Source organism: Gracilinanus agilis, chromosome 5, assembly GCF_016433145.1.
Source record: "Gracilinanus agilis isolate LMUSP501 chromosome 5, AgileGrace, whole genome shotgun sequence".
In the NCBI taxonomy this organism is placed as follows: domain Eukaryota; kingdom Metazoa; phylum Chordata; class Mammalia; order Didelphimorphia; family Didelphidae; genus Gracilinanus; species Gracilinanus agilis.
The window spans coordinates 88587096-88609148 of NC_058134.1; the positions used below are offsets into that span (position 1 = coordinate 88587096).

General features: G+C 36.0%; 1 protein-coding gene across 1 annotated transcript in view; it reads left to right on the forward strand.

Moving 5' to 3' along the window:
• Positions 1-22053, forward strand: part of PTPRN2 (protein tyrosine phosphatase receptor type N2) — a 1449868-nt gene that overhangs the window by 1346489 nt on the left and 81326 nt on the right. The window contains exon 15 of the mRNA XM_044678956.1: positions 9320-9467. Within this exon, the coding sequence (XP_044534891.1) occupies positions 9320-9467 (148 nt within the window). The remainder of the gene's footprint in view (positions 1-9319; positions 9468-22053) is intronic.

The following is a 22053-nucleotide window of genomic DNA, read 5'->3' on the forward strand; positions in this document are numbered from 1 at the left end:
AATGAGTGGTAAAAGCAATTATTGCTTCATAAAAACAAGGAGAGATTAGGTAATGTGGTATAGAAACTTCACAGAGGAAACAGGGATCAAGTTGGTCTTCAAAGATGTAGAGGGTCTTAAACAAATGAAAGGGGAATGGGAAGCCTTGACCAAAAAATAAAATATCCCCTCTCAGTCTTGATTTTCTGAAGATAAAATGGCTTAATCCTAGTCTACAGCATCCCTGTGCTGGTTTCAATTATCCTTCTCCACTCTTTTGAAGAGACATCTTGGCTTTGTTGAATGGACTTTGGGGAAGGCTTAGTTTCCATTCTGACCTCTACTTGCTAACTATATGACCATGGGAAAATCATTTTCCTTCTCTGATTTTCCATTTTTCTAAGTGTAAAATGGAGCAATAATACCTAGCTTACTGCTATGATTATGAGGCCATAAGATTACTTATATGTGGCACTTTTCAAATTTCAAGTGCTAAGCAGCTAGTTTGCTTAGTGGAAAGAACACTGGACCTGGAGTCAGGAAGGCTCATCTGCCCAAATTCAAATTTGACCTCAAAAAGTTACTAGCTGTGTGATTCTGAACAAGTCACTTAACCCTGTTTGCCTCAGTTTCCTCATCTATAAATTGAGCTGGAGAAGGAAAATGGCAAAGCATTCCAGTACCTTTGCCAAGAAAACCCCAAATGGGGTCATAAAGAGTCAGACATGAAAACATCTGTTGTCATTTCTAGCACCTTCATGTCTTTCTTGATTAAGCAGCATGGAGTCTTGTGGGCAGAGACATGGTATAAATGCCAAATCTGTGGGATCGTTTTCTAGGCTTCCTAGTTTTTTGAGATCTGCAAGATCAGCATTTTTGATGGAATGTTCATTGAAGCAGAATGTCATGGATCAAATATCCCATAATCAAACCTGTAACTGTGGTGAAATGAATGGGACTTTACTCCCAAGGTCTTTAATATGGGGCAGGAATTGGGAAAGGAGATATTTTTCCCCATAGAAATCTGATTCCACTGTCTAAACACCTTGTACCTCATCATCTTCCATCATAATAATTTATCTCCATTCCTTCATCCAGGTAGAGAACTTTCTCTTAGGGCACACCTTTGCTCTCAGTTCTCCTAAAGATGCTGGTCCATTTTGAGGACAGACCCACACCATTCTCAAAACAACTTCACCAGTTGTCGGGGCCAATTCTGACCAAACACTCACCTCTGAAAATCTACTTTTTCTACTGCCTTTGCCCCACCCCCAACTTTTTGTACCAGAAATAAAAAAAAATATATATATATATATATTGCTAGTTATATCTCACCATTGAGTCCGTTGAAAAGCCCAAAATGGACTTGTAGTATTTGTGAGTTTATAACTTTAGTTTTTCACCTCTCTCCCTACTTTAAAAAATGTCTACAGTTTTTTCCTAGATATTCAGACTATTCATGGAATAAATACTCATTACTACTGCCACAAAACTATGTTTGTCTATATGCTTTTATACTCTGATTATTTAATAGAATTATCATATCGTAGCTATGAAGTATGTCAAAATGAAGGTGTTTAGCTGCTGATAAGAAAATACCATAGAATGTATGGAGAGAGACACTTGAAATTAAAATAAATCCTTATTTTTCTAAAGTATGCTAAAAGGTGAGTATATAATAAATATGGTTTTCTAAATCTACTAAATTCAATTCACCTTATCTCTCAAGGGCTTTACAAGAAAGAACAACCTGAAATTGAGTAGTCTCAGCACTTTAAGGGAAATATATGTATATGTACATACATATATCAGTTATCACTATATTATCATTTTACTTGTATTAATCACCATGACCCATATGCTACACAGACCACATGAAAAATGCCCTCTCTGATCTTAAGGAACTTCCATCCTTTGTCTGGAATGCAAACTACCTTAATCCAAAAACCACAAAAAAGGAAAGGCCATGAAAATGTAGATGGAGGAAATTAAATCATTTTAATATAATAAATGACATTTCATAAAAATGCTAATCGACAAATATGGATCAGATCAAATTGACAGAAACAGAGCAGGATAAGCAACAAACCTGCTGGTACCATACATGCTGAGAGAATGAAATTTTTATCTGAATTTTAATATAATAAATTATATCTTTGGATTATTTAATTCTTAGTGAAGAAAATAATATCGAGATCTGTCCTCCCTAGGTGCCCCTGCTCCTACTCCAAGCCAACACTTGCTTATTAGATTCTGGTTTGTCTTCCTTACAACATGTTTGGAAATTAAAGTATATTTGCAGGATAATTTCACTTTACATAGTCAAGATAAATGTGGAAATTTAAGTGCCTGCCACTTATAGGAATTAAGATAATATCCAATCCCCCTTTTGTAGACGATATTTTAGATTAGGATAAACCTGCCATGGCTCATCATTTTAGAATTACTCATGCCATATTGAATGGAATGTGTTCATTCATAATGGATTTGGTAAAGGAAATGATTTTTTTCCCCAAAGAAGAGTTCTGACCCTAAAAGATGGTTTGCTATGAACTGTCCCTGGCTTTACTTACAAGATGGTATATTAACAGAAAGAAAGAATAATATAACTAGCAAAATACAATGAAATGAAAAATAGTGACTATTGAATTCTATGATTTCTGTCTTGTTCGGTCATGTCTGACTCTTTATGACCCCTTTTGGAGTTTTCATGGCAAAGCTACTGGAGTGGTTTGCCATTTCCCTCTCCAGCTCAATTTACAGATGAGGAAACTGAAGTCAACAGGATTAAGTGACTTTCTCTAGGGTCCCTAGCTACCAAGTGTCTGAAACTATATTTGAACTCAAGTCTTCCTGACTCCAGTCCCAGCACTATGTGCACCAAACCACTTATCTGCCTTTCTATCAGTACTCCTAAAGCTAGAAGTAATACACTAGAAGTAATACACAGTATACTTTAAACTAGAGTAATTTTGTAAAACTTAAATGTTAGTTATACAATAGCATTTTCCCCTATATTAGGACAACTATGACATAGAAATAAATATTTGCATGTAGTCAACAGCTTTCTCTTTTTACATATATTCCTGCCAAGTAATAAAATTGATAATAATTCACATCCACATTACCCTTTAAAGTTTTCAGAAAGCAATTTAGATTATTAGAAATAAAGATATTAGAGATAAAACATTGCAGGTGTTTGGAAATTGCTCCCTCCCCCCCCCTTGCCTGTCCTTTACTTCTTCCCTTAACCCCTAAACCATTGAGACCTTATGGAAAGAACAATATGATTGTTTATACCACTTGGACAAGAAGCGGGTCAACAACTCAAACTCTTCCAGTTACCTAGAGGACCACCACACTTCACAATCTGTCCTGCCATTTCATCTTAAGGTCCTCTGGATCTTGCCATCTGTCCTGCCTCTGCCCCCTTAAGATTTCTAAGTCTTTCTATCCACTCCACAGATGAAATGTTTTATATATTCTCTTCCCAAATTCCTTGAAATCTAAGACCACTTTGATTTTTCTACTTCAATCCTCAATTTTAAGCACACTGCTTGGCACATAGTTAATATCTAATTAATGTGTGTGTGTGTGTTTTTCACTTCAAAACAGATAGGCTTCTGGAAAGTAAACAGAATCTGTTTATTTGAAGTGAGGTGATAGAATTCAGGCACTGAAGAAAGAGGAAGTTTATTCACACCATTCAGTTTCTTTTAATTTGTTCATTTGAAAACAGCTGGCATATTCCTATTATGGCCTTGAATGCTTTAATTCAAATATTCAGGTGTTTGAGATGGAAAGTTTGAGTTAGAAAAATCTAAGGAAATGATCCCATATTATTGTTACCTTTTACTTATGTGGGCTAAAATTAATCCATTCAGTCAACAAAAATCTATAAATACATATACTGTACAGAGCACCATTAGTTTCTGGGAAAATTATAAAGATTAAATAAGACACTTAGGCTGCCCCCACAGAGTTTATAGTCTAGTAGGGAACTACAACATAAAACAATAATATCCTATGGGTGTCGCATACCCATATATATACCAATATAAGTATATTAGGGAGTTGTAAACCAAAAAGACATATGACTTCCAGAGAAAATTGCTGCCATCAGGACGACTTAAAGGAGAAAGGGGCATTTGAGCCAGGCCAAAGTGAAGAAAGTAGTTCCAAGCATGGTGTAAATAAAGACTTGAAAAATATAGGCCAGCTGGAGGCCAAAGGATACATGGCCTTTTGGGGAGACAGAAAGAAGAGTCCAGTTTGAACTCCTGGAGTCCAAAGGCTGTAAAGAAAAAAAAAATCAGAGTGGAAATGGAAGACAACATTAGCTTTTGGAAGGCCTAGAATGCCAGGCAAATTAGTTTGTATTTCACTTAGGAGTAAGTTACTCTTTTGAGTGCCTGTACCTATGTCCCCAGAATTGTTATAAGAATCTAGTGGGATAATATGTGTAAAGCACTTCGCTCAGTGCCTGGCCCATAAGAGATGCTTAAAAATATTTATTCCCTTCTGTTACATACCTGCAGTTTGCCAGGGGCTACAGAAAAAAAAATTTTCAGTTATAAATCAAGTCTTGCCTTCAGACAGTTTCCAATCACAGATAATTTTTTTAAAACACCTTGAGATTCACTGTCTTCTCTTCAGAAACTTTTCTTAGGTGTTTCAGGGTGCCACAAAATTGCCTGGATGGTCAGTCAGTTAGGATAGGTGTTAGTAAATGGCCGATCATCCAAAATCAGTAGGGATGAACACATTTTTAAAACTTGGATAAATCACAAACATAGTAATCATTCATTTAAACAACAAACTTTTGTGAAGTGTTCAGTTCAAGTGCCAGAAGCCTTGGTGATTTAGAGAAAAAGCTCAAACTATCCTTGCCCCCAAGGAGTCTCCATCTAATGGAGAGATCATATTTACTTAATTAGTTAGTTAACTATAAGATACAATAAGGAAATGGGTGGTAATCTTAGGGAAAAAAGCATAAGCATTTGAGGGATTGGAAAGATTTCCTATAGAAAGTTGGCTTTAAACTGAATTTTCAAGGAAATTAGAGATGCTGAGAGGGCCAGGTTAGGAGCCAGAGCATCCTGCACATGGAAAATAGCCAGTATGAAGACACAGGGTGGGAAATGAAGGGTCTTATTTAAAGAGCATGGTAGGAGGATGGGTGGGACAGGGAATTTAGTATCTAAGAAGCCTAGAAATATAGCGGTTTGTGAAAAGTTTTAAATGCCAAAGAGAGGAGTTTATTTTTGATCCTAAAGGGCTCTTAACCTGGGGTCAATGAACTTGTTTTTAAAACAATTTGGTAACTATATTTCAATATCTTGGTTTCTTTTATAGTGCTCTGTATTTTATTTGATGCATTTAAAAACATTATCTAAGGGAGAGATTCACAGGCTTCATTAGCCTGTTAAAGAAGCCAGTTAGGTGGCTCAGTGGATAGAGCACTTAGCCTAGAATCAGAAAGAGCTGGATTTAAATCTAGCCTATGATACCAGCTGCATGAGATTGGGCAAGTTACTTAACTTCTGTTTGCCTTAATGCACCAGAGAAGGAAATGGCAAACCACTCCAGGGTCTTTGCCAAGAGGACCCCGTGGATAATATTGTCCATAGGGGCAAAGACTCTCAAAGGAGCCCATGATACAAGAAGTCCTGTCCTGGAGCTATTAGGGAGTCAATGGAGTTTCTTGAATAAGGGAAGGGATAATAGTTAAGATTTTCACTTCAAGAAAATCACAGTAACAGCTATGCAAAATATGAATTAGAGTAGGAAGAGATTTGAGGCAAGGAGAATTAAGGGGCAAAATGAGAGGGGATAGAAATGAAGTAGAGTAATCATGACTTTGTGAATGGAGAGAATGGAGCCATATTTGAGAGATATTGTAGAGAAAGAAATGACAAGGTTTGACAACTAGTTGTGTATATGGGGTGAATGAGAGTGGAGGAGTTCAGGATGACTGAGATTATGAGCTAAGGGGACTGGGAGGATCACGACAAATAGAGAAGTTCTGAAGACAGAAGGTTTAGAATCTTATATTTGAGGAATGATGAGAAATGAGTTCTATTCTGGGCATGTTGAGTTTGAGGTTCCTCCTAAATATTTGGGCAGTGAATGCTGGAAGATCCTCTACTTTCTTCCTATAAGATCTCCAGGTATTGAATTACATTTTTCAAAACTGTTACTAAAAGAGATCATACTTTCTATATGGATTGGAGAAAGTACATTTGGGGAGGTAGTGGGGAGAGTGGAGGGGTAGAGCAGGGAGAGAATAAATTCTCTTTTTATTGTGTGAATGTATTGAAAAATATGTAAACAAAAAAATTTAAAGTTTTTAGTTTTCTATGCATATCTTTTTGTCAAATGATGCCTCCTCTAGTATGGGGAGGGAGTTATCTGGGAATTTTAATGTAACAAACAAATAAATTTAAATTTTCATAAAGAAAGAAAAGAAAAGAAAAATCTGAGTAACAGGGCAATCGTCCCAAGAAGAATAGCATTTCCTATGGGGCATGTGATGCAGGCATGTTTTGTACTTTGAAATGCTTCCCTTTAAAAGAACAGTTGTTTCCCTACAGAACAGATCGATGAGAGGAAAGTGGATTGCGCTTGTAGGCACAGTAGTCTTTGTTGATGGCAAAATGTTCAGAGGGCCTTTGTTTCCTTTTCCCTACATCCGATTATTTACTTCTGATAGTCAAGAAACCAGGAAAATTAAGATAGGAACAGCTGAGGGTCAAAATATTTGGTTTCTTTTTTTTTTTTTAATGCTTCAAGCTGTTAAACATTTTGCACAAGTCAGAGCAGCCAAATATCTTCAATGTCTCATGCCCAATAGATTTAGAAAAATGTGCCAATTAAAAGAAAAACGACTTCTGTGCAAACAGAAAATGGGAAAGAGGGGAAACCCCATGAGGAGAATGGTCAAAGCTACCTAGAATATTAATTAAGATATATGATGACTGTTGTTTTCATCTGAGCAGTCATTGGGCAGAAAACAGATTCCCAAACGCCTGCCTAATCCCAGTACTCTCCTACATGGCATAATGGCCTGGTTCATTTTTCCATTGTCTGGGTAAATTCTATAATACACGTTTGAGGAATGCCATCTCTAATGCCATCCAGATAATTAGTAGAAGCCGATATGGTGAATTAAGGAACAGTATGCCCGTTTCTTTTTTTTTTTTTTAATTGACAAATAAATACTTCCTTTTCAAAGAGGAACAAACCCCAATGCCTGGCTATTTGTGAAGCTTGTAGACAGTCATGTAGTGAAATTTTTTTCCTTGTGATGATTAACTTAAAGGTTTGAAACCTACTCCAAAGTTTCGCATAAAGGACGCAGTGGCCTCTGCTATCTGGGAGATGTTTTGGAATAACTAACTGACAATGTGGATTGGTCAGATAAGGGATTTTTACAGTAAGCAAAACGCATCCCTGTGATTTTCTTTTTTGAGGGAAACATTTCCAAGGAATCATTTGCAGAGGAGTATTTATTAGACAATGTGTAGTTCTCTTTAAAAGGAAAAGAAAAAAAAAGAAAATGGAAGGTTTCCTGCAAAGTCTTTATCTGTAAAAATGCTATGTAGTGGCTTTTCCTGCCCCTTTGGGGTTTATTAGTAGAAATGCTGTTTAGTTGAAATGTTGCTATTTATCTCTGGCTCCTAGGCCCCTTTATATGAGATAATTGTTTCATGCTATTATTTATTCTCACTTTTATTTGGATTAAGACTTTTATATACATAAAATCATATATATCTATACATGTACAAATATTTACAGTCAAATATTTACAGTTAAGTAGGGCCTTTGTGAATTTTACAGATTGAGAAATAATAATGGTAATGATGAATAATAATGGCTAGTGTGCCATATATGTATGATATATATCTATATAGATTATATATAGTTTACATCTATATATATATGCATTTATTATATACCTTGTTGCTTTAAGTTTGCAGAGTACTTTACAAATATTATCTAATTTATCCTTAGAACAATCCTGGGAGATACTACTAGTATCTACATTTTACAAATAAAGAGACTGAGGCAAAGTTTAAGAAACTTGCTGAGAATTATGCAGTTGGTAAATGTCTGAGGTAGAATTTGAACTCAGCTCTTCCTGACTCAAAGACCAGTGTTCTATCCACTGCAACAATTATCTGTCTCTCTAATAAGATTTTATATGACATTATCAGTCACCATAGCCCTGTAATCAGGATATTAGGCTACTGAATACTCTAGAGAATAAAGGTCAAATTTTACAATCTGAAATTCAGAATTCTTAGCACTCTGACCCAAACACTGGTTTTATCTTGTCCAGGCAGTTTTTAATCTGTGGCTGGGACCCCTACCCTATTCCTGTAACACACCAACCTTAGTTCTGACGGGGTAATATGGTAGAATGCGCAGTGGATTTAGAGCCTTTAAAGGACTTGAGTTCAAATCCCAGATGTGACCATGGGCATTAGCTGCCTTATCTGACCTCATTTTTGTGATCTATAAAATGAGGACATGAACTAGATGACCTGAAAGGTCCTTTCTGGTTCTAAATCTATGCCCTTCTGATCCTATGATCCTTCTTTCTAGCCATCCAAATCTTACCCAGCTTTCAAGAGCCAGCTCAAATCCTGCCTAAGGGAATTCCATGAGACTTTCCCTGACCACTTAAGCCCCATTAATCTCCCCTTTCTCTGAACTATATAACCCTTATTATCTGTTCCCTTCATTTAGTACTTAATCATATACTGCCTTACATAATTAACTTTTTCATGTGTGTATGTCTTGTCTATAAAATAAAATCCTGAAAGAAAAAAAGACCTTACCCTGTTTCTTTGGTAATTCTCTCCCTTTCTTTCTTCCCAACCATCTGAACCATCTGATCCCTCTTGGAGGTCCTTGTCTGATGCTTCATGAATGAAAGAAGTGTAGAAAATTTAGCTGAGTTTGATATGCTTGGTTTAAGACCTGTGGGGCAATATGTGTCATTCAAACAGTTAAAAGAATTGTGGGCTTTGTCTCTGAAATATTGATAGCACTTACCCTACTATACCTACAAAGTAAGGCCAACTTTAATAGAGAAGACACTAAGAGCAGTGAGGTGGCTCTGAAGATGGAAGGTCCTGGGTTTGAATCTAACCTCAGACACTTCCCACTATGTAATCCAGGGCAAGTCATCTAACCCCACTTACCTAGTCCTTATGGTTCTTCCGCTTTGGAACAATACCTAGTATAAATCCTAAGACTGAATGCAATGTTGTTGTTTTTTTAAAGGAGGGAGAAAAAGAAGCCCCTTCCTGATTCCTCTGTCTTTTCATTTTAGTCCTACATGGAAGACCATTTGAAGAATAAGAACCGGCTGGAGAAAGAGTGGGAAGCACTCTGTGCCTACCAAGCTGAGCCAAACACATCTCTGGTAGCCCAGAAGGAAGAGAATGTGCAGAAGAATCGCTCTCCTGCTGTGCTCACATGTATGTATAATTTCACATGATTGATTGATGTTTTGCTTTTATATCACTTTTTTTTTTGGGCAGGGAGGGTGATGAGAGTGAGTGATACAGTGGACAGTTAGGTGCTCCAGTGTATAGAAAGCTGCATCATGAGTTTGAATCCTGCCTCCGACACTAGCTGTGTGACTGGGTGAGTCACTTAACTTCTCTTTGCCTCAGTTTCCTCATCTGTAAATAATGTATAGAACAATACCACTTCCCTCCAAGGGTCACTGTGAGGATCAGGAGAGATAAACCACTTTGCAGAGCTTAAAATGTGGTATAAATGCTCTTGTTAAAGGAATATCAATATACCAAAGTTATAAACATTCTCTTTTCTTTTCCCTTTTTTGTACTAGAAGTGATAGACAGTAGTATCTGGGAGCAAGACAGACGGGTAGATACAGACAGACAGCTAAAAAGAAAGAGTTGTATGATTACAATCCGACCAGCCTGAAGCAAAGAAGTGTTCACAAATTCATCAAATGTAGTCGAATACGTGTTTTGTCAACTTCTGTTTTATTTGTGAAAAGTGTGGCTCTGCTACACAGGATCTGAATGCAGCAAGTGAATCAATACTCGTTGCAGTTTCATGCGAAGAAGCAATAATAACGGTCATTCTATAGCAGTAGCTCTGCCTCAGCTCTTGTAGGGCCAATCCCATGCCTAACCAATATAAAAACACCAGGAGTTTGTAATTAGGGGGCCATTCACTAGATATTGAAGTCCAGTGAAGGAGTCCCCGTGGGCTCTCTTGGAAACAGTACTTGGCTTTTTCTAGTACCTTAGATGCTGGCTGTCCTTAACTATTAAGCTTGCAATGAACTGTAAGCCTGAAGTGATCAGCATTTATGCCTCAAAAAATAAAAACAGCTACCACATTTTGTTTTCAAGGGTAGCAACTTGGGGGAATGAGAGACTCTGTGCACTCAAATCCCAAATAGCACAGATGAATGCAGTACTTTTTTTCCTTATAAAATCAATCCTTTGACCATAGCGTACCCTGGTTTTTTTTCCCACAAAAGGCTAACAGGCTTTATACAATAATTCTAAAAATAAAGTCTAGTAATGATGTGAGGCATTTTATGGCTCAGAGCCCATTTTCTCATCTATAAAATGGGAATAATCTTTGTCATAGTTCCAAACTCACAAGTAAGCCCTAAAGTAGGAATTAACACTGTAAGGCACTGTCCAAAATGTAGAATAAAGGCCAAATTTTATAGACTGGCTTTTTAAGTTTTCCTTAATAATAATATTACTTGTGAAGAGAGACAGCAACATGCAATATCAAAAGCACTGGTTTTGGTTCAGAGGACTCGGATTCAAATCCCACCTGCATCCCTGTGGCCTTGGGCAATTCACAACTTGTATGGCCCTAGTCTCCTCATCTGTAATAGGTGGTTTCTAGGGTCCCCTCACAAGTCTAAATCTACAAGACTCTAAACCTAATGCCCATTTTACAGTAATACCCGAAGTAAAACAATCTTTTTATCAGAAAGAACTATTGTCATCAAGTGCTTTGTAAATGATAAAGTATTATCTATTCTCATCAGTTCTTTTGATTGAGATTCCCTAGAGAAGACAGACAGAAAGACTAGCCAATTAATCATCACCTATATGTCCAGCTCTTATTTTATATGGAACTCAGGCACTGAGGTGTTTTCAAAGAAGAATAAGATATAATCTTGCACTCAAGAAACTCACAGTCTGGAAAAAGGAAACAAGCTGTTAACTACACAAAAAGTTAAATAGAGAGAACAAGAGATAGGAATCTTGGAAAGAATACTTTACAAATGAGGTGTTGAATATGCTGTTTGGGTCATTTGCAGCTTTCAGGCTACCCTAGTGGAGCCAGAACCAGATTAAATCATAACTGGGGAAGAAAGCAACTAGGTGGCTCAATGGATTGAGACCAGTCCTAGAGAGAGGAGGTTCTGGGTTCAAATGTGGCCTCAGACACTTCCTAGCTGTGTGATCCTGAGTAAGTCACTCAACCTCCATTGCCTAGCCCTTGTCACTCTTCTGCCTTGGAATCAGTACATAATATTGATTCTAAGACAGATGGTAAAGATTTTTTTAACATTATGGAGAAGTACTTAACAAAATAAATAAAAATAAAATAGATTTGTTGTTGTTGTTCAGCCATTTCAGTTGTATCTAACTCTTTGTGATCCTACTTGGAGTTTTCTTGTTGAGATACTGGAATGGTTTGCCATTTCCTTCTCCAATTTGTTTTACAGATGAGGAAACCAAGTGAAGTGACTTGCTCAGGGTCACACACTAGTAGCAGAGGCCAGATTTGAACTCAGGAACCTGAGTCTTCCTGACCCCAAGCTTGGCACTCTATCTATTCTGCCACCTAACTGCCCTTATGCTTAAATTGTAGATAAATGTTACCTATGTGGTTTTCTAGGTCAATATTTGAGTTTGACATCACTGCTCCAAAAGATTAGCATGCCAGTGTGTCTGGAAAAGTCAATCTAAGCTCTGAGTCCACCAGAAGTTGTAAAGAAAGCAAGATTAGGAAGGACTGGATTGCTAATTTTGTCAAGTAAACCCAAATTAAGTCCTTAAAAATGAAGTCCTGTCCATGTTGGTCCACCATTCCCATTTCTACCTTCCTTCCTATACATTTCTCCCAAAATCTCATTGCCCAAGTCCAGTTTCTATCCCTTGATGGAAGATATTGCAAACAGCATACCAGGTGAATGGTGCTGCTCAGACTCTTGGTGACTTAGCCAAATTCCTGTAGGGATAATTATATCCTCCTTTTCTTGAGGCCCCACTACAATTTGTCTGGATATAATCATCTTTATTGTTCACGATCAAAAAGGACTAGCTCTGTAATGAAGTTGTAAAATGTTGAAGAGTTTTCCCCTACAGGTGGTTATACTTCACTGAAAACTTGCATTGATTTTATTATAAATAAGTGGAAGGTGTACTTAATACAAGTTATAATTGTAATTAGTACACCACACCTTCTCGGCTTCTCCATTTTTAGAAGTACTGCCACTATGATTCCATTTTCTCAAGCTAGAAACTAGAAGTCAACTATGACTCTTTCTTCTATCTCTAATAGAAAACATTTCACAAAGTCTTATTGCTTCTTTATTTGAATTTCCTCCTTTATTTCCCCCTTATTATCCATTCAGTGTCATTACTCTAGCTGAGGACCTCATTGCCTCATATATAAATTACTCTAAAAGTAATTTTCCTTCCTAATTTCTCTACCTTTAATGTCCTATTTACTACCACCAAACTAGTCTTCCTAAAATATTACCTTCATCATGCCATTCTACTGCTAAAGAACCTAACATAGCTCCCATAAACATAGTTTACCACATCAAATAAATATATGACTTGCCCTTTTAAGATCTTTTGTACAGAATGTACGATGTATACATTTCCAGGGGTAGTGTTTTAAATAAAATATGTATATAGATACATATGTGTGTATATGCATCTGTGTGTATATTCTGAATCATGACTAAGGAGTAGAATTTAGTGTTGAACTGGGTCTTCTGAATCTCATCAGAAGTGTTCTATGTACAAAAGTATTAAAGTATTTAATTATGAGACACTTCACTTACAAAGTATTTCTACAGCATTTACTCCAAGGTTAGTATTAAAGCAAATTTAAGCTACAAGTTCCCAATTTGAGGTACATGATCTTGTTTTTTAAAAGATATTGGGATAACTGAATTTCAACAAAATTGGTTTCCTCTGTAATCCTAGGAATTTTATTTTATGCATTTAAAAAACATTACTCTATACAGGGGACCCATAGTCAAAATCAGAACCTCAGAGGGGTCCATGAAACTAAAAATGTGGAAACCTCCTTGATTTAAGCATATTTATTGGAAGTCTTATGGTATGTGTTAAATATAGCGCACACAACATGGACCCTGTGGTAGAGAGATGATCCTGGCCTTTTGGAGACTATCAAAAACTCCTGAAGTTTCTACTGGACTGAAAAGGCTTTGGGTACATCCCAGCAACAGATTGAATCTATTTGAGGACCAGCCTAGCTAAGGAGGGAAAGGCTCATTGCCAGTGTCCATTCTGTGATATTTTGGGGTCATGATTATTCATAAATCAGTGAAAAATACAAAGTAGTTCTCAGTCTTGTGTGGCACCCAGCTATTTCTACAGTGATGATAGCAAAGAAGCAGGAAAATGGAGCAGAGGTGCTAGGGATCCCAACATTTTTAGACCATCTATACTGTTTAATTTGGGTGTGGATACTCTAAAAATTCAATTGCAGTGAGGGGACATAATACCAGAAAAACAAAACTCAGTTTCAATATTCTCACTTTTAGTGAAACTAGAAGAAAGTGACTAAAGGGAAGGATTTCATAGGTTGAAAATGCAAATAATGGAATTGGGGAAGTTGGTTTTATCCCATTCGCCCACAAGCAACAAGAAGCATCATTTTGTGGCATATTTCATTATCTCATATTGCAGTGTTTAAGATAATTATTTGAGGAAAAACATAAAAATATTTTCCTAAGCTCATTATTGCAGGTAATAAAGAGGAGTTTTACAAAGAACTTAATAAGATTCTACAAATTAAATCAATATATGCTTTGATATCTGGTGACTTCAATGTAAAGGTGGGAATAGGAAAGAACTGCTAGAAATAGACAAGAAAGTGTGGATCAGTAATTGATAAACTAAGTAATAGTCTCATGCCTCCATATCAAAATAGTTTCTTTGAGAAAAAAATCAGACTGTTGTAGGCAGGATGAGTACTAAATAATATCATTAAAAAGTAAATTCATCTTTCTTTAATGAACAGGAAATGATTCATTACTGATGGAGTAGAACGTAAATGTCCAAGAAAGGATTTGAATTCAAGACTTCCTTTCTCTAGATCCCATGCTCTTTTATTGCTATCATTACACCACCTAGCTGCCTCTTTAAAAAGCAAATACTTGATTTATTTGCTAGCCAGAGAGATATTATGGCCAAAGGTAATAACTAGTTTAAAATATAAAGTCATTTGTAAAATCTTATGGAGAATGGTGGAAGATTATGGGCAGTGTTACTTAATAAAATAGAGATGTGACAGTGTCAAACCAGCTTAAAGAAAGCTTTGTGAAAATCCCAACTAAGCAAAGGCATTTAAGTATGAAAATGAAAGCAGGCAATACAGAGAGGAAAAATAAAAAGATTGGCAAAGATTTTTATAATGAGCTTTTTTCACCATCCAGGACAATAAAACCCTCACTTTTGGACTCTGGCTTTACAGCCCTAGATGTGCTTATAAAGGAGATAGAAATGGTACTAAGGAGAACAAAGATGGGAGAAGCAGCTGGATAGGACCAAGAATACAAAGAGGAAATCTAGGAAGGAAGCAATGTAGTTATCAAAGTATTGAGGAATCAATTCACCAAGTCTTTAAAAGAAGGAGAGAAAACCAATAACATGTTAAAAAACCAAATCAAAAACTTCAGACTTTATTAATTACAAAGGATTACCAAGAGAACACCAACTACTGACCTGAATACCTGCTTTCCCACCTTTATAAATTTTTATAAGATGTCTTATATATACATGTCTCTATATATGTATGAATATATGCATATGTATATGAGATCACAAGTATCCTCAATGACCATATGTAGCAGTAGGGAATAAGCAGGCTTAGCAGATTCCATCTTTCTTCCCCCACAACTGATTGGAAAATGGAGAAAACACAACTCCACTATGCTCAGTTATGACTGATTTGGTAAGGCAAAAGGGTGCCTTGAAGCTCTTTTCCAACTTAAGTTTCTTCTATCCATATATCAAGTTTCTTCAAGATTCTTTGAAAATGAGACAAACTTGTTCAAGGATTCTATGGTCATTAAAATCAAATGAGACCAAAAAATAGAGAGATGCGTGTTCACCAAAGATTTTGCTATTGTCATGGAGAAAATAAGAGTACAACTCAAATTAAACACATTTTTCAGATGTGGTAGGTTCCTTCAGGTGTTCTTGTTCAGAACACTGATGACTTATTCAGAACACCGATGACCCTCTTAGAACTACAATGGTTCAAAAGAGTTTGGTCTAACCATGTACACAGGAAAAAAATCATATGAATGAAGAATTAGTCAACAGCACTCATTAAGTACCAACTATGTCCCAGGCATAGTATTAAGTACTAGGAATATGAAGAAAGGACAAATATGGCCCCTGTTCTCAAGTTCACAGTCTAATAAGGAACACAACTTGCACATAGCAAGTGCTACAGTGTATACTAAATAAGTAAGAAACATCATCAGTGTATGATGGAAAAAATTGATTGGTTATATAATAAGAACAATAATTAGTAGACATCATCAGGTGGATCCCATGTGGCAAATCTGTGGGAGGACATAGAGAAGAGTCCCACTGGCTGGGCGGATATTGGTCAGCTGAGATCCACATCATTAGAGAGAGTATTTACATCAATGATAAGACAGATGCATTTGAGTATGTAGAATAGAGTATCATTTGTGAGAAACATCTCTATTTTACAGAAGAGAGATGCATTATTTTCTTTCTAAGGTCATAGAAGCTATAACATGGACTTACAGAACAAATAGATTAAGAACAACAGAATTTTTAAAAAATTATTTTAGTCATTTTGTTTTTGAAGACAAATAGTAAATGGTATACATATCTCCAAAACAGTTCAGGTGAAACTGTAATATATATGGTTAATAGAGTTGATACCCAGTAGAACTCTGAAGATTGTGAAATCTTTTCATTGCCTTTGATGAATTGAACTCACCTGACCCAGTTGAACTGCATCCTTGGGAACTAAAAGAAATAGTAGATGTAGTGACTGAGTCATTGTTAGTGAGTTTTTAAAAAGCATGGAAAGGTGCAGCTAGATAGCACAGTGGATAGAGTGCCAGGCCTGGTGTTGGGAGGACCTGGGTTCAAATTTGGACTTGGACACTTCCTACCTGTGTGACTAGGCAAGTCATTTAACCCTCCTTGTCTAGCCCTTGCCACTCTTCTGTCTTAGAAATAATACTAAGCTACAGAAGGTAAGGATTTTGTTTTTAAAAGATCATGAAAGGTGGAAGAGCTAATCATATATTGGAAGTGGGAAGGGAAATGTCTTGTTTGTTTAGGGAAGAGAGGGGAGAGAATAGACCAGTGATTCCCAAAGTGGGTGCCACTGCCCCCTGGTGGGTGCTGCAGTGATCCAGTGGGGCATTGATGGCCACAGGTGCATTTATCTTTCCTATTAATTGCTATTAAATTTAAAAAAAATTAATTTCCAGGGGGCTAAGTAATATTTTTTCTGGAAAGGGGGCTGTAGGCCAAAAAAGTTTGGGAACCACTGGTATAGACTATAGGTCAATATACATGGCTTCAAGTCCTAGCAAAATTCTAGAACATATTATCAAAGTGATATTTAATGAACACCAAGAATAGTCATTGCAAAGAGCTAGCTTGAATTCAACAAGAACAGAATATGCCATCGTAAGCATGTTGCCTTTCTTGACAGGATTACTAAACTGGAAGAATAGTAGAGTGCAATAGAGTTTATCTGGACTTTAGCAAAGCTGTGGATCAATTTCTCTTGTTATTCTTGTAGAAAATATGGAACTATGTGACTGGATGGTAGTGCAGTTCATTAGACTGAGAACTGGTTAAATGACTGAACCTGAAGAATAGTCATTAATGATTGATCTCAACTTGGAAGGAAGTGTTCAATGTGTTTAGGGGGGAAAATATTTAATTAACAAAACAAATTATGATCAAAATCCAGCTTTATTGCAGTTGTAAGAAAGAGAGACTTGAGGATGAAATTCAGTCTTGGACTTCTTTACCCAAGGAGTCAGTTAGCACAAAGGGTTTTATACACACAAAAGGAGCAAAATATCTTTAAATAAGACAATTTGCAGGTTGCAGAGGGGCCAGGAAGAAGCCATCTTCAAAGGAAAGAAATATCAAAGAGAGTAAAACTGTACTTCCTGAAACTATTTCACTTTCTTTTTATCAGCAAGGGCTTACACAGTTAAGACAAAGAGCCCCTTAGCATTTTGACTTCTTGAGGCCACCTGCTGTCTCCCCATGGAAATACTGATTATCTAATTAAGAATTAGACCTTTTTATATATTTATCAAAATGAATACCTCAGAAATTTGTCCTTAACTTGAAACTATTTGACATTTTTATCTGTAGTTTGGATAAAGGCATAAATGGCATAGTTACTGTATATGTAGATGACACAAATGAGGAGAACTAATACTTTGAATGACAGAACTAGGATTCTACAGGATCTCAAAAAGTAGAACATTATGTTGAATCTGGAAAGAGGAAATTTTATAGTAATAAATATAAAATCTCTCAAGGGTTCAAAAAACCAACCTCATAAATATAAAATGGGTGAGGCTATTCTAGGCAGAAGCTTATAGGAAAAAGATTTGTGTGTTTTGGTGAACCATGACATCAGTATGAAATTTGCATACCTTATTGAACTATCTCATTTGATTCTCACAACAGTCCTTTGAGATAGATACTGTCATTATCTCCATTTTACAGATGACTACACCAAAGCTCGGAGGGACTGTGATTTGCCAATGGTTGTGTAACAAGTGTCAGAGATGGGATTTGAACCCAAGTCTTCTTCATTACAAACACAATATCATATGCACTATGCACATAGCATACATACACATGTTCATATGTAATTGTATATATGTGTGTAAACATGTATATATGCATTTGTATGAGAGACAAGTATTTATTAAGAGTATACATGTGTTTGTTTACATGTAATTGAGAAAAAATTAAAATAAAATAAAAAATAAAGAAATGGACTATATTTGAAATACAATGAAAAGCAAAAAATACCCCTGCCCTTAAGAAGCTTAAATTCAAAAGAGGGAGACAATATTAATATGTGCACAAAATATAAACACAGTAGATGGAAGGTAATGTGAGAGAAGACACTAACAGCTAGAAGAACTGTAAAAGGACTCCTGTAGAAGGTTAGATTTAAAATGAATCCCTAAGACAGTCAGGAAAACTAAAAGGGGGAGATGAGAGAGGAAAGCATTTCAGGTATGGGGGACAGTAAGAGAAAGAGACAGATTCAGAAGATGGAGTGTCATGGTCAAGGAACTATAAATAGTCCAGTCTACCTGGATCATCATGCATGGAGGGAAGAAAAGTATAAGAAGACTAGAAAGATGGGTAGGGGTCAGATTTTAAAGAACCTTTAATTCTAAATAGCAGTATAGTAGACAGGGATTCATCTTTAGAGCCATAAAGTCCTTCATTGAAATTCCTCTTATAGCATATACTATTAGTCCCCTAAGCAGAGAAGGTGCCTATTTAGGAATGGAAGTTTCCTCATTGTACCAATGAATTCAAAAATCTAGGCTCTATCCCTATTTACATTTGCACACTAAATACCTCTTTATATTGATTGTTGTTGCTGTTGTTCAGTCAGGTGTAATTCTTTGCGACCCCATTTGGGATTTTCTTGGCAAAGATACTGAAGTGGTTTATCATTTCCCTCTCCAATACCTCCTTAAACTGAAGATCATACTCAAAAAATAGCAGTCAACCCATTGAAGTTCTTTAAACCTACTGTTTTCAAATTCAAAGTTTTTAACTCAGCAAGAATTTGTAGACAGAAAGCATGATTCAGTAGAAAAAGCAGGACTTAAGTTCTAACCTGAGTTCTTTAGCACTTTAGAAACTCAATCAATCAATCAAATCAACATACATTTTGCGTATAAGGAGATGGTCATTTTATAAGTGTAGGATACTTGAAAAGTAAGGGAATCCAGCATGGAATGCTATGCTATTGTATGGGATGGGGAGGCTATGCCAGGACAGCATGGGGACAGTGGAATTTGAGGAAAAGCACACTAAAAATTGGAAAGAGTTATAGAAAGAAGAGGGAAGGATGCCAAATGAATTTTATTAATTTCAAAATTTCTCCTACAGTAAACTCTATACTGAAGAGAGAAGGAAGGAGGTCTTCCCCCTCTTTTTTCTGCTTTTCTCATATATCACATAGTTCCTAGAAATCAAACTAGCACTTAAGTTTAACACTTATTTCAACCTCGATTAAAGTCCTGTTGTTATATATCACCATGATGATAGTGATTCTGCTGGTTTCTCAAAAGTTATTCTAACAGAATACAAGCTCTTACTGTTCCTAGGTGGAAAGAAAGACTGTGAGTACAAACTCAGTGATAATCATAATTTGAACACCAACAAAATCTAAGTTGAAGTAGGCTTCCCACTATACTCTACCAAGGTGATTCTTTTTTTAGTTCACAGCATCTCTTGCAAACCATCTATTAACTCATAAGGACATCCATGGAAAGAATGTTCAATAATTTGGCTGCATTACAGTTTAAGCAAATTTGCAGGCACAAATTTGAGATCTTGTCATTTTAAAACGTTTTTCACATTTCTACAACAAAATGAATTCCAAGTTCCAAACAACTGAATTGCTAAATAAACATTCAGAATCCAAAAAATTTATGGACCAACTATATTTGCTTTACACAAGGCTATCTAAAGGCTATAGTAAAAGCAGCTTCTTTTAGAAGAATGTTCCCTTAAAAACTTTCTTCAGACTTTCCGCAGATTTGTATTAAAAAACCCTCAACAGAGCGGTATAATCTTAGCTCTTCCCTAACTATCTGTTGTTCAGTCATTTTTCAGTCACACCTGATTCTTCATGGCTCCTTTTGGGGTTTTTGTAAAAGAGATACTGGAGTGGCTTACCCTTTCCTCCTCCAGCTCCTTTTAGAGATGAAAAAACTGAGGCAAACAAGGTGAAATGAGTTGCTGTATAACTTTGAGCAAATTGTTTAGTCTCCTTATTAGCCCATAGTTTGTGCATCTATAAAACTAGATTGAACAAAACTATTTTCTAAGGTTCCTTCTGATTCTTAACATTATATGATTCACTGTTCATGAGTTTAAATGTCTTTCTTCATTTGTTTCCAAGTGAGCCAAAGAAATCTTGGTTCATTTTTTAAATGTAAATATTGATAGTTTCCCAATAACTAATAATTAAGAAATAGAGGAAGGATCCAATCTCACAGTTCCTGATTAACCTTTAAGTGAAAAATCATGCTTGAGACATGCTGCAGACTGAACTCTTTTAAAGTCAGTCAATGAGTACACAACACTGAAGCTCCCATCTCTGTCCCTTCTCACCTTTACCTCTTCAAATCCATAGTTTCTTTCAGGAGTCAGGACAGGGGCCAATTTCTGAAGACTCCAGCCCCTAGTGCCTCCTTCCATCCTCAGTATGCCTTGGATGGTAATTGTATCTACAATATTTTTATTGATATCTATTTTGTTTATTGCTGAATGTGGAAGTGCCCCTGATTGGATATAAGGTTTCCTAGAATTTTAGGTACCATTTTCTGTATTTCCAGTACCTACTACATAAGTTGGTGCTTAATAAGTACTTGCTGGTTCATTGTATCTCAAGCAAGTCTTGTTCATGCCTTCCTTTTTGGTTTTACTCAAGGGAACATAAGTTGGTGGTTAATAAATGCTTACTGGTTCATTGTATCTCAAGCAAGTCTTGTCTATGACTTCCTTTTGGGTTTTATTCAAGGGAACTTACCTTACATAATGTTTAAAAACATTGCCAATTTGACAATACCATGCAGACAGCTTTTCTGCAGGCACCATGTGGGAATACAACTTCGTTATACATAAGCTATCTTGGAAATACTAGTGCAGATTTAAACTTTCATAACTTAAGAAGTATAAATGCTATAACTATATAAAAACATCATTTGAAAGTTTATTTAAATTCCTTTTACATTTATTTAGGTTTGTGAATTTTGAATAATAATTTTTTTAATTTAACATGCTATGGCTCTTTGACATTATGTATTGTTTATGTTACAGTCTGAATAATACTTTCTCAGGCAGGTGAATGGGTAGAGGTCTTCTTGTTTGGCCACATGATCTAGCTCCATTAGACTTTTTCTTGTGAAGTCATATCAAAACTATCATATATGCCCCCAAACTGCTTTCTTTGGATGATCCTAAATCTATGATTTAAAAATAATAACCCTTACCATTTTAGTATCAATTCTAACACAGAAGAATAGCAGGGACTAAGTAATAGAGGTAAAGTGACTTGTCTAGGGTCACACCGCTAGGAAGTATCTGAGGCCAGATTTTAAGACAGGTCTTCCCAACTCCAAGTCTGGCACTCTGTCTACTATGTTTCCCAGCTGCCCTTTTAGAGCTCTGATTAAAAATAAAATCCTCTATGTGACTCAATGGATTATTTTTTCAATGCAATCGTTTCAGTCACTGAGAAGAAGCTGATAAAAAGTTTATACAAAGTTTGAAAGTCAATGAGAACAATGTATAGCATGATAGTGGTTACCTTTTCGTTCTAATAAGAAATGTATCCGTCTTTTAATTTTTTGAATAATTGGCTTTTCGTATAGTAAGAGTATTTCATAATGTTTGTAGCAATGATACTTGTAAAGTTATTAAATCTTAATCATAAACTAAGACTCTTGAGATACCCCACATAAAATAATAGTGGATATAGATACCTGTGGTATAGGGAACTCCT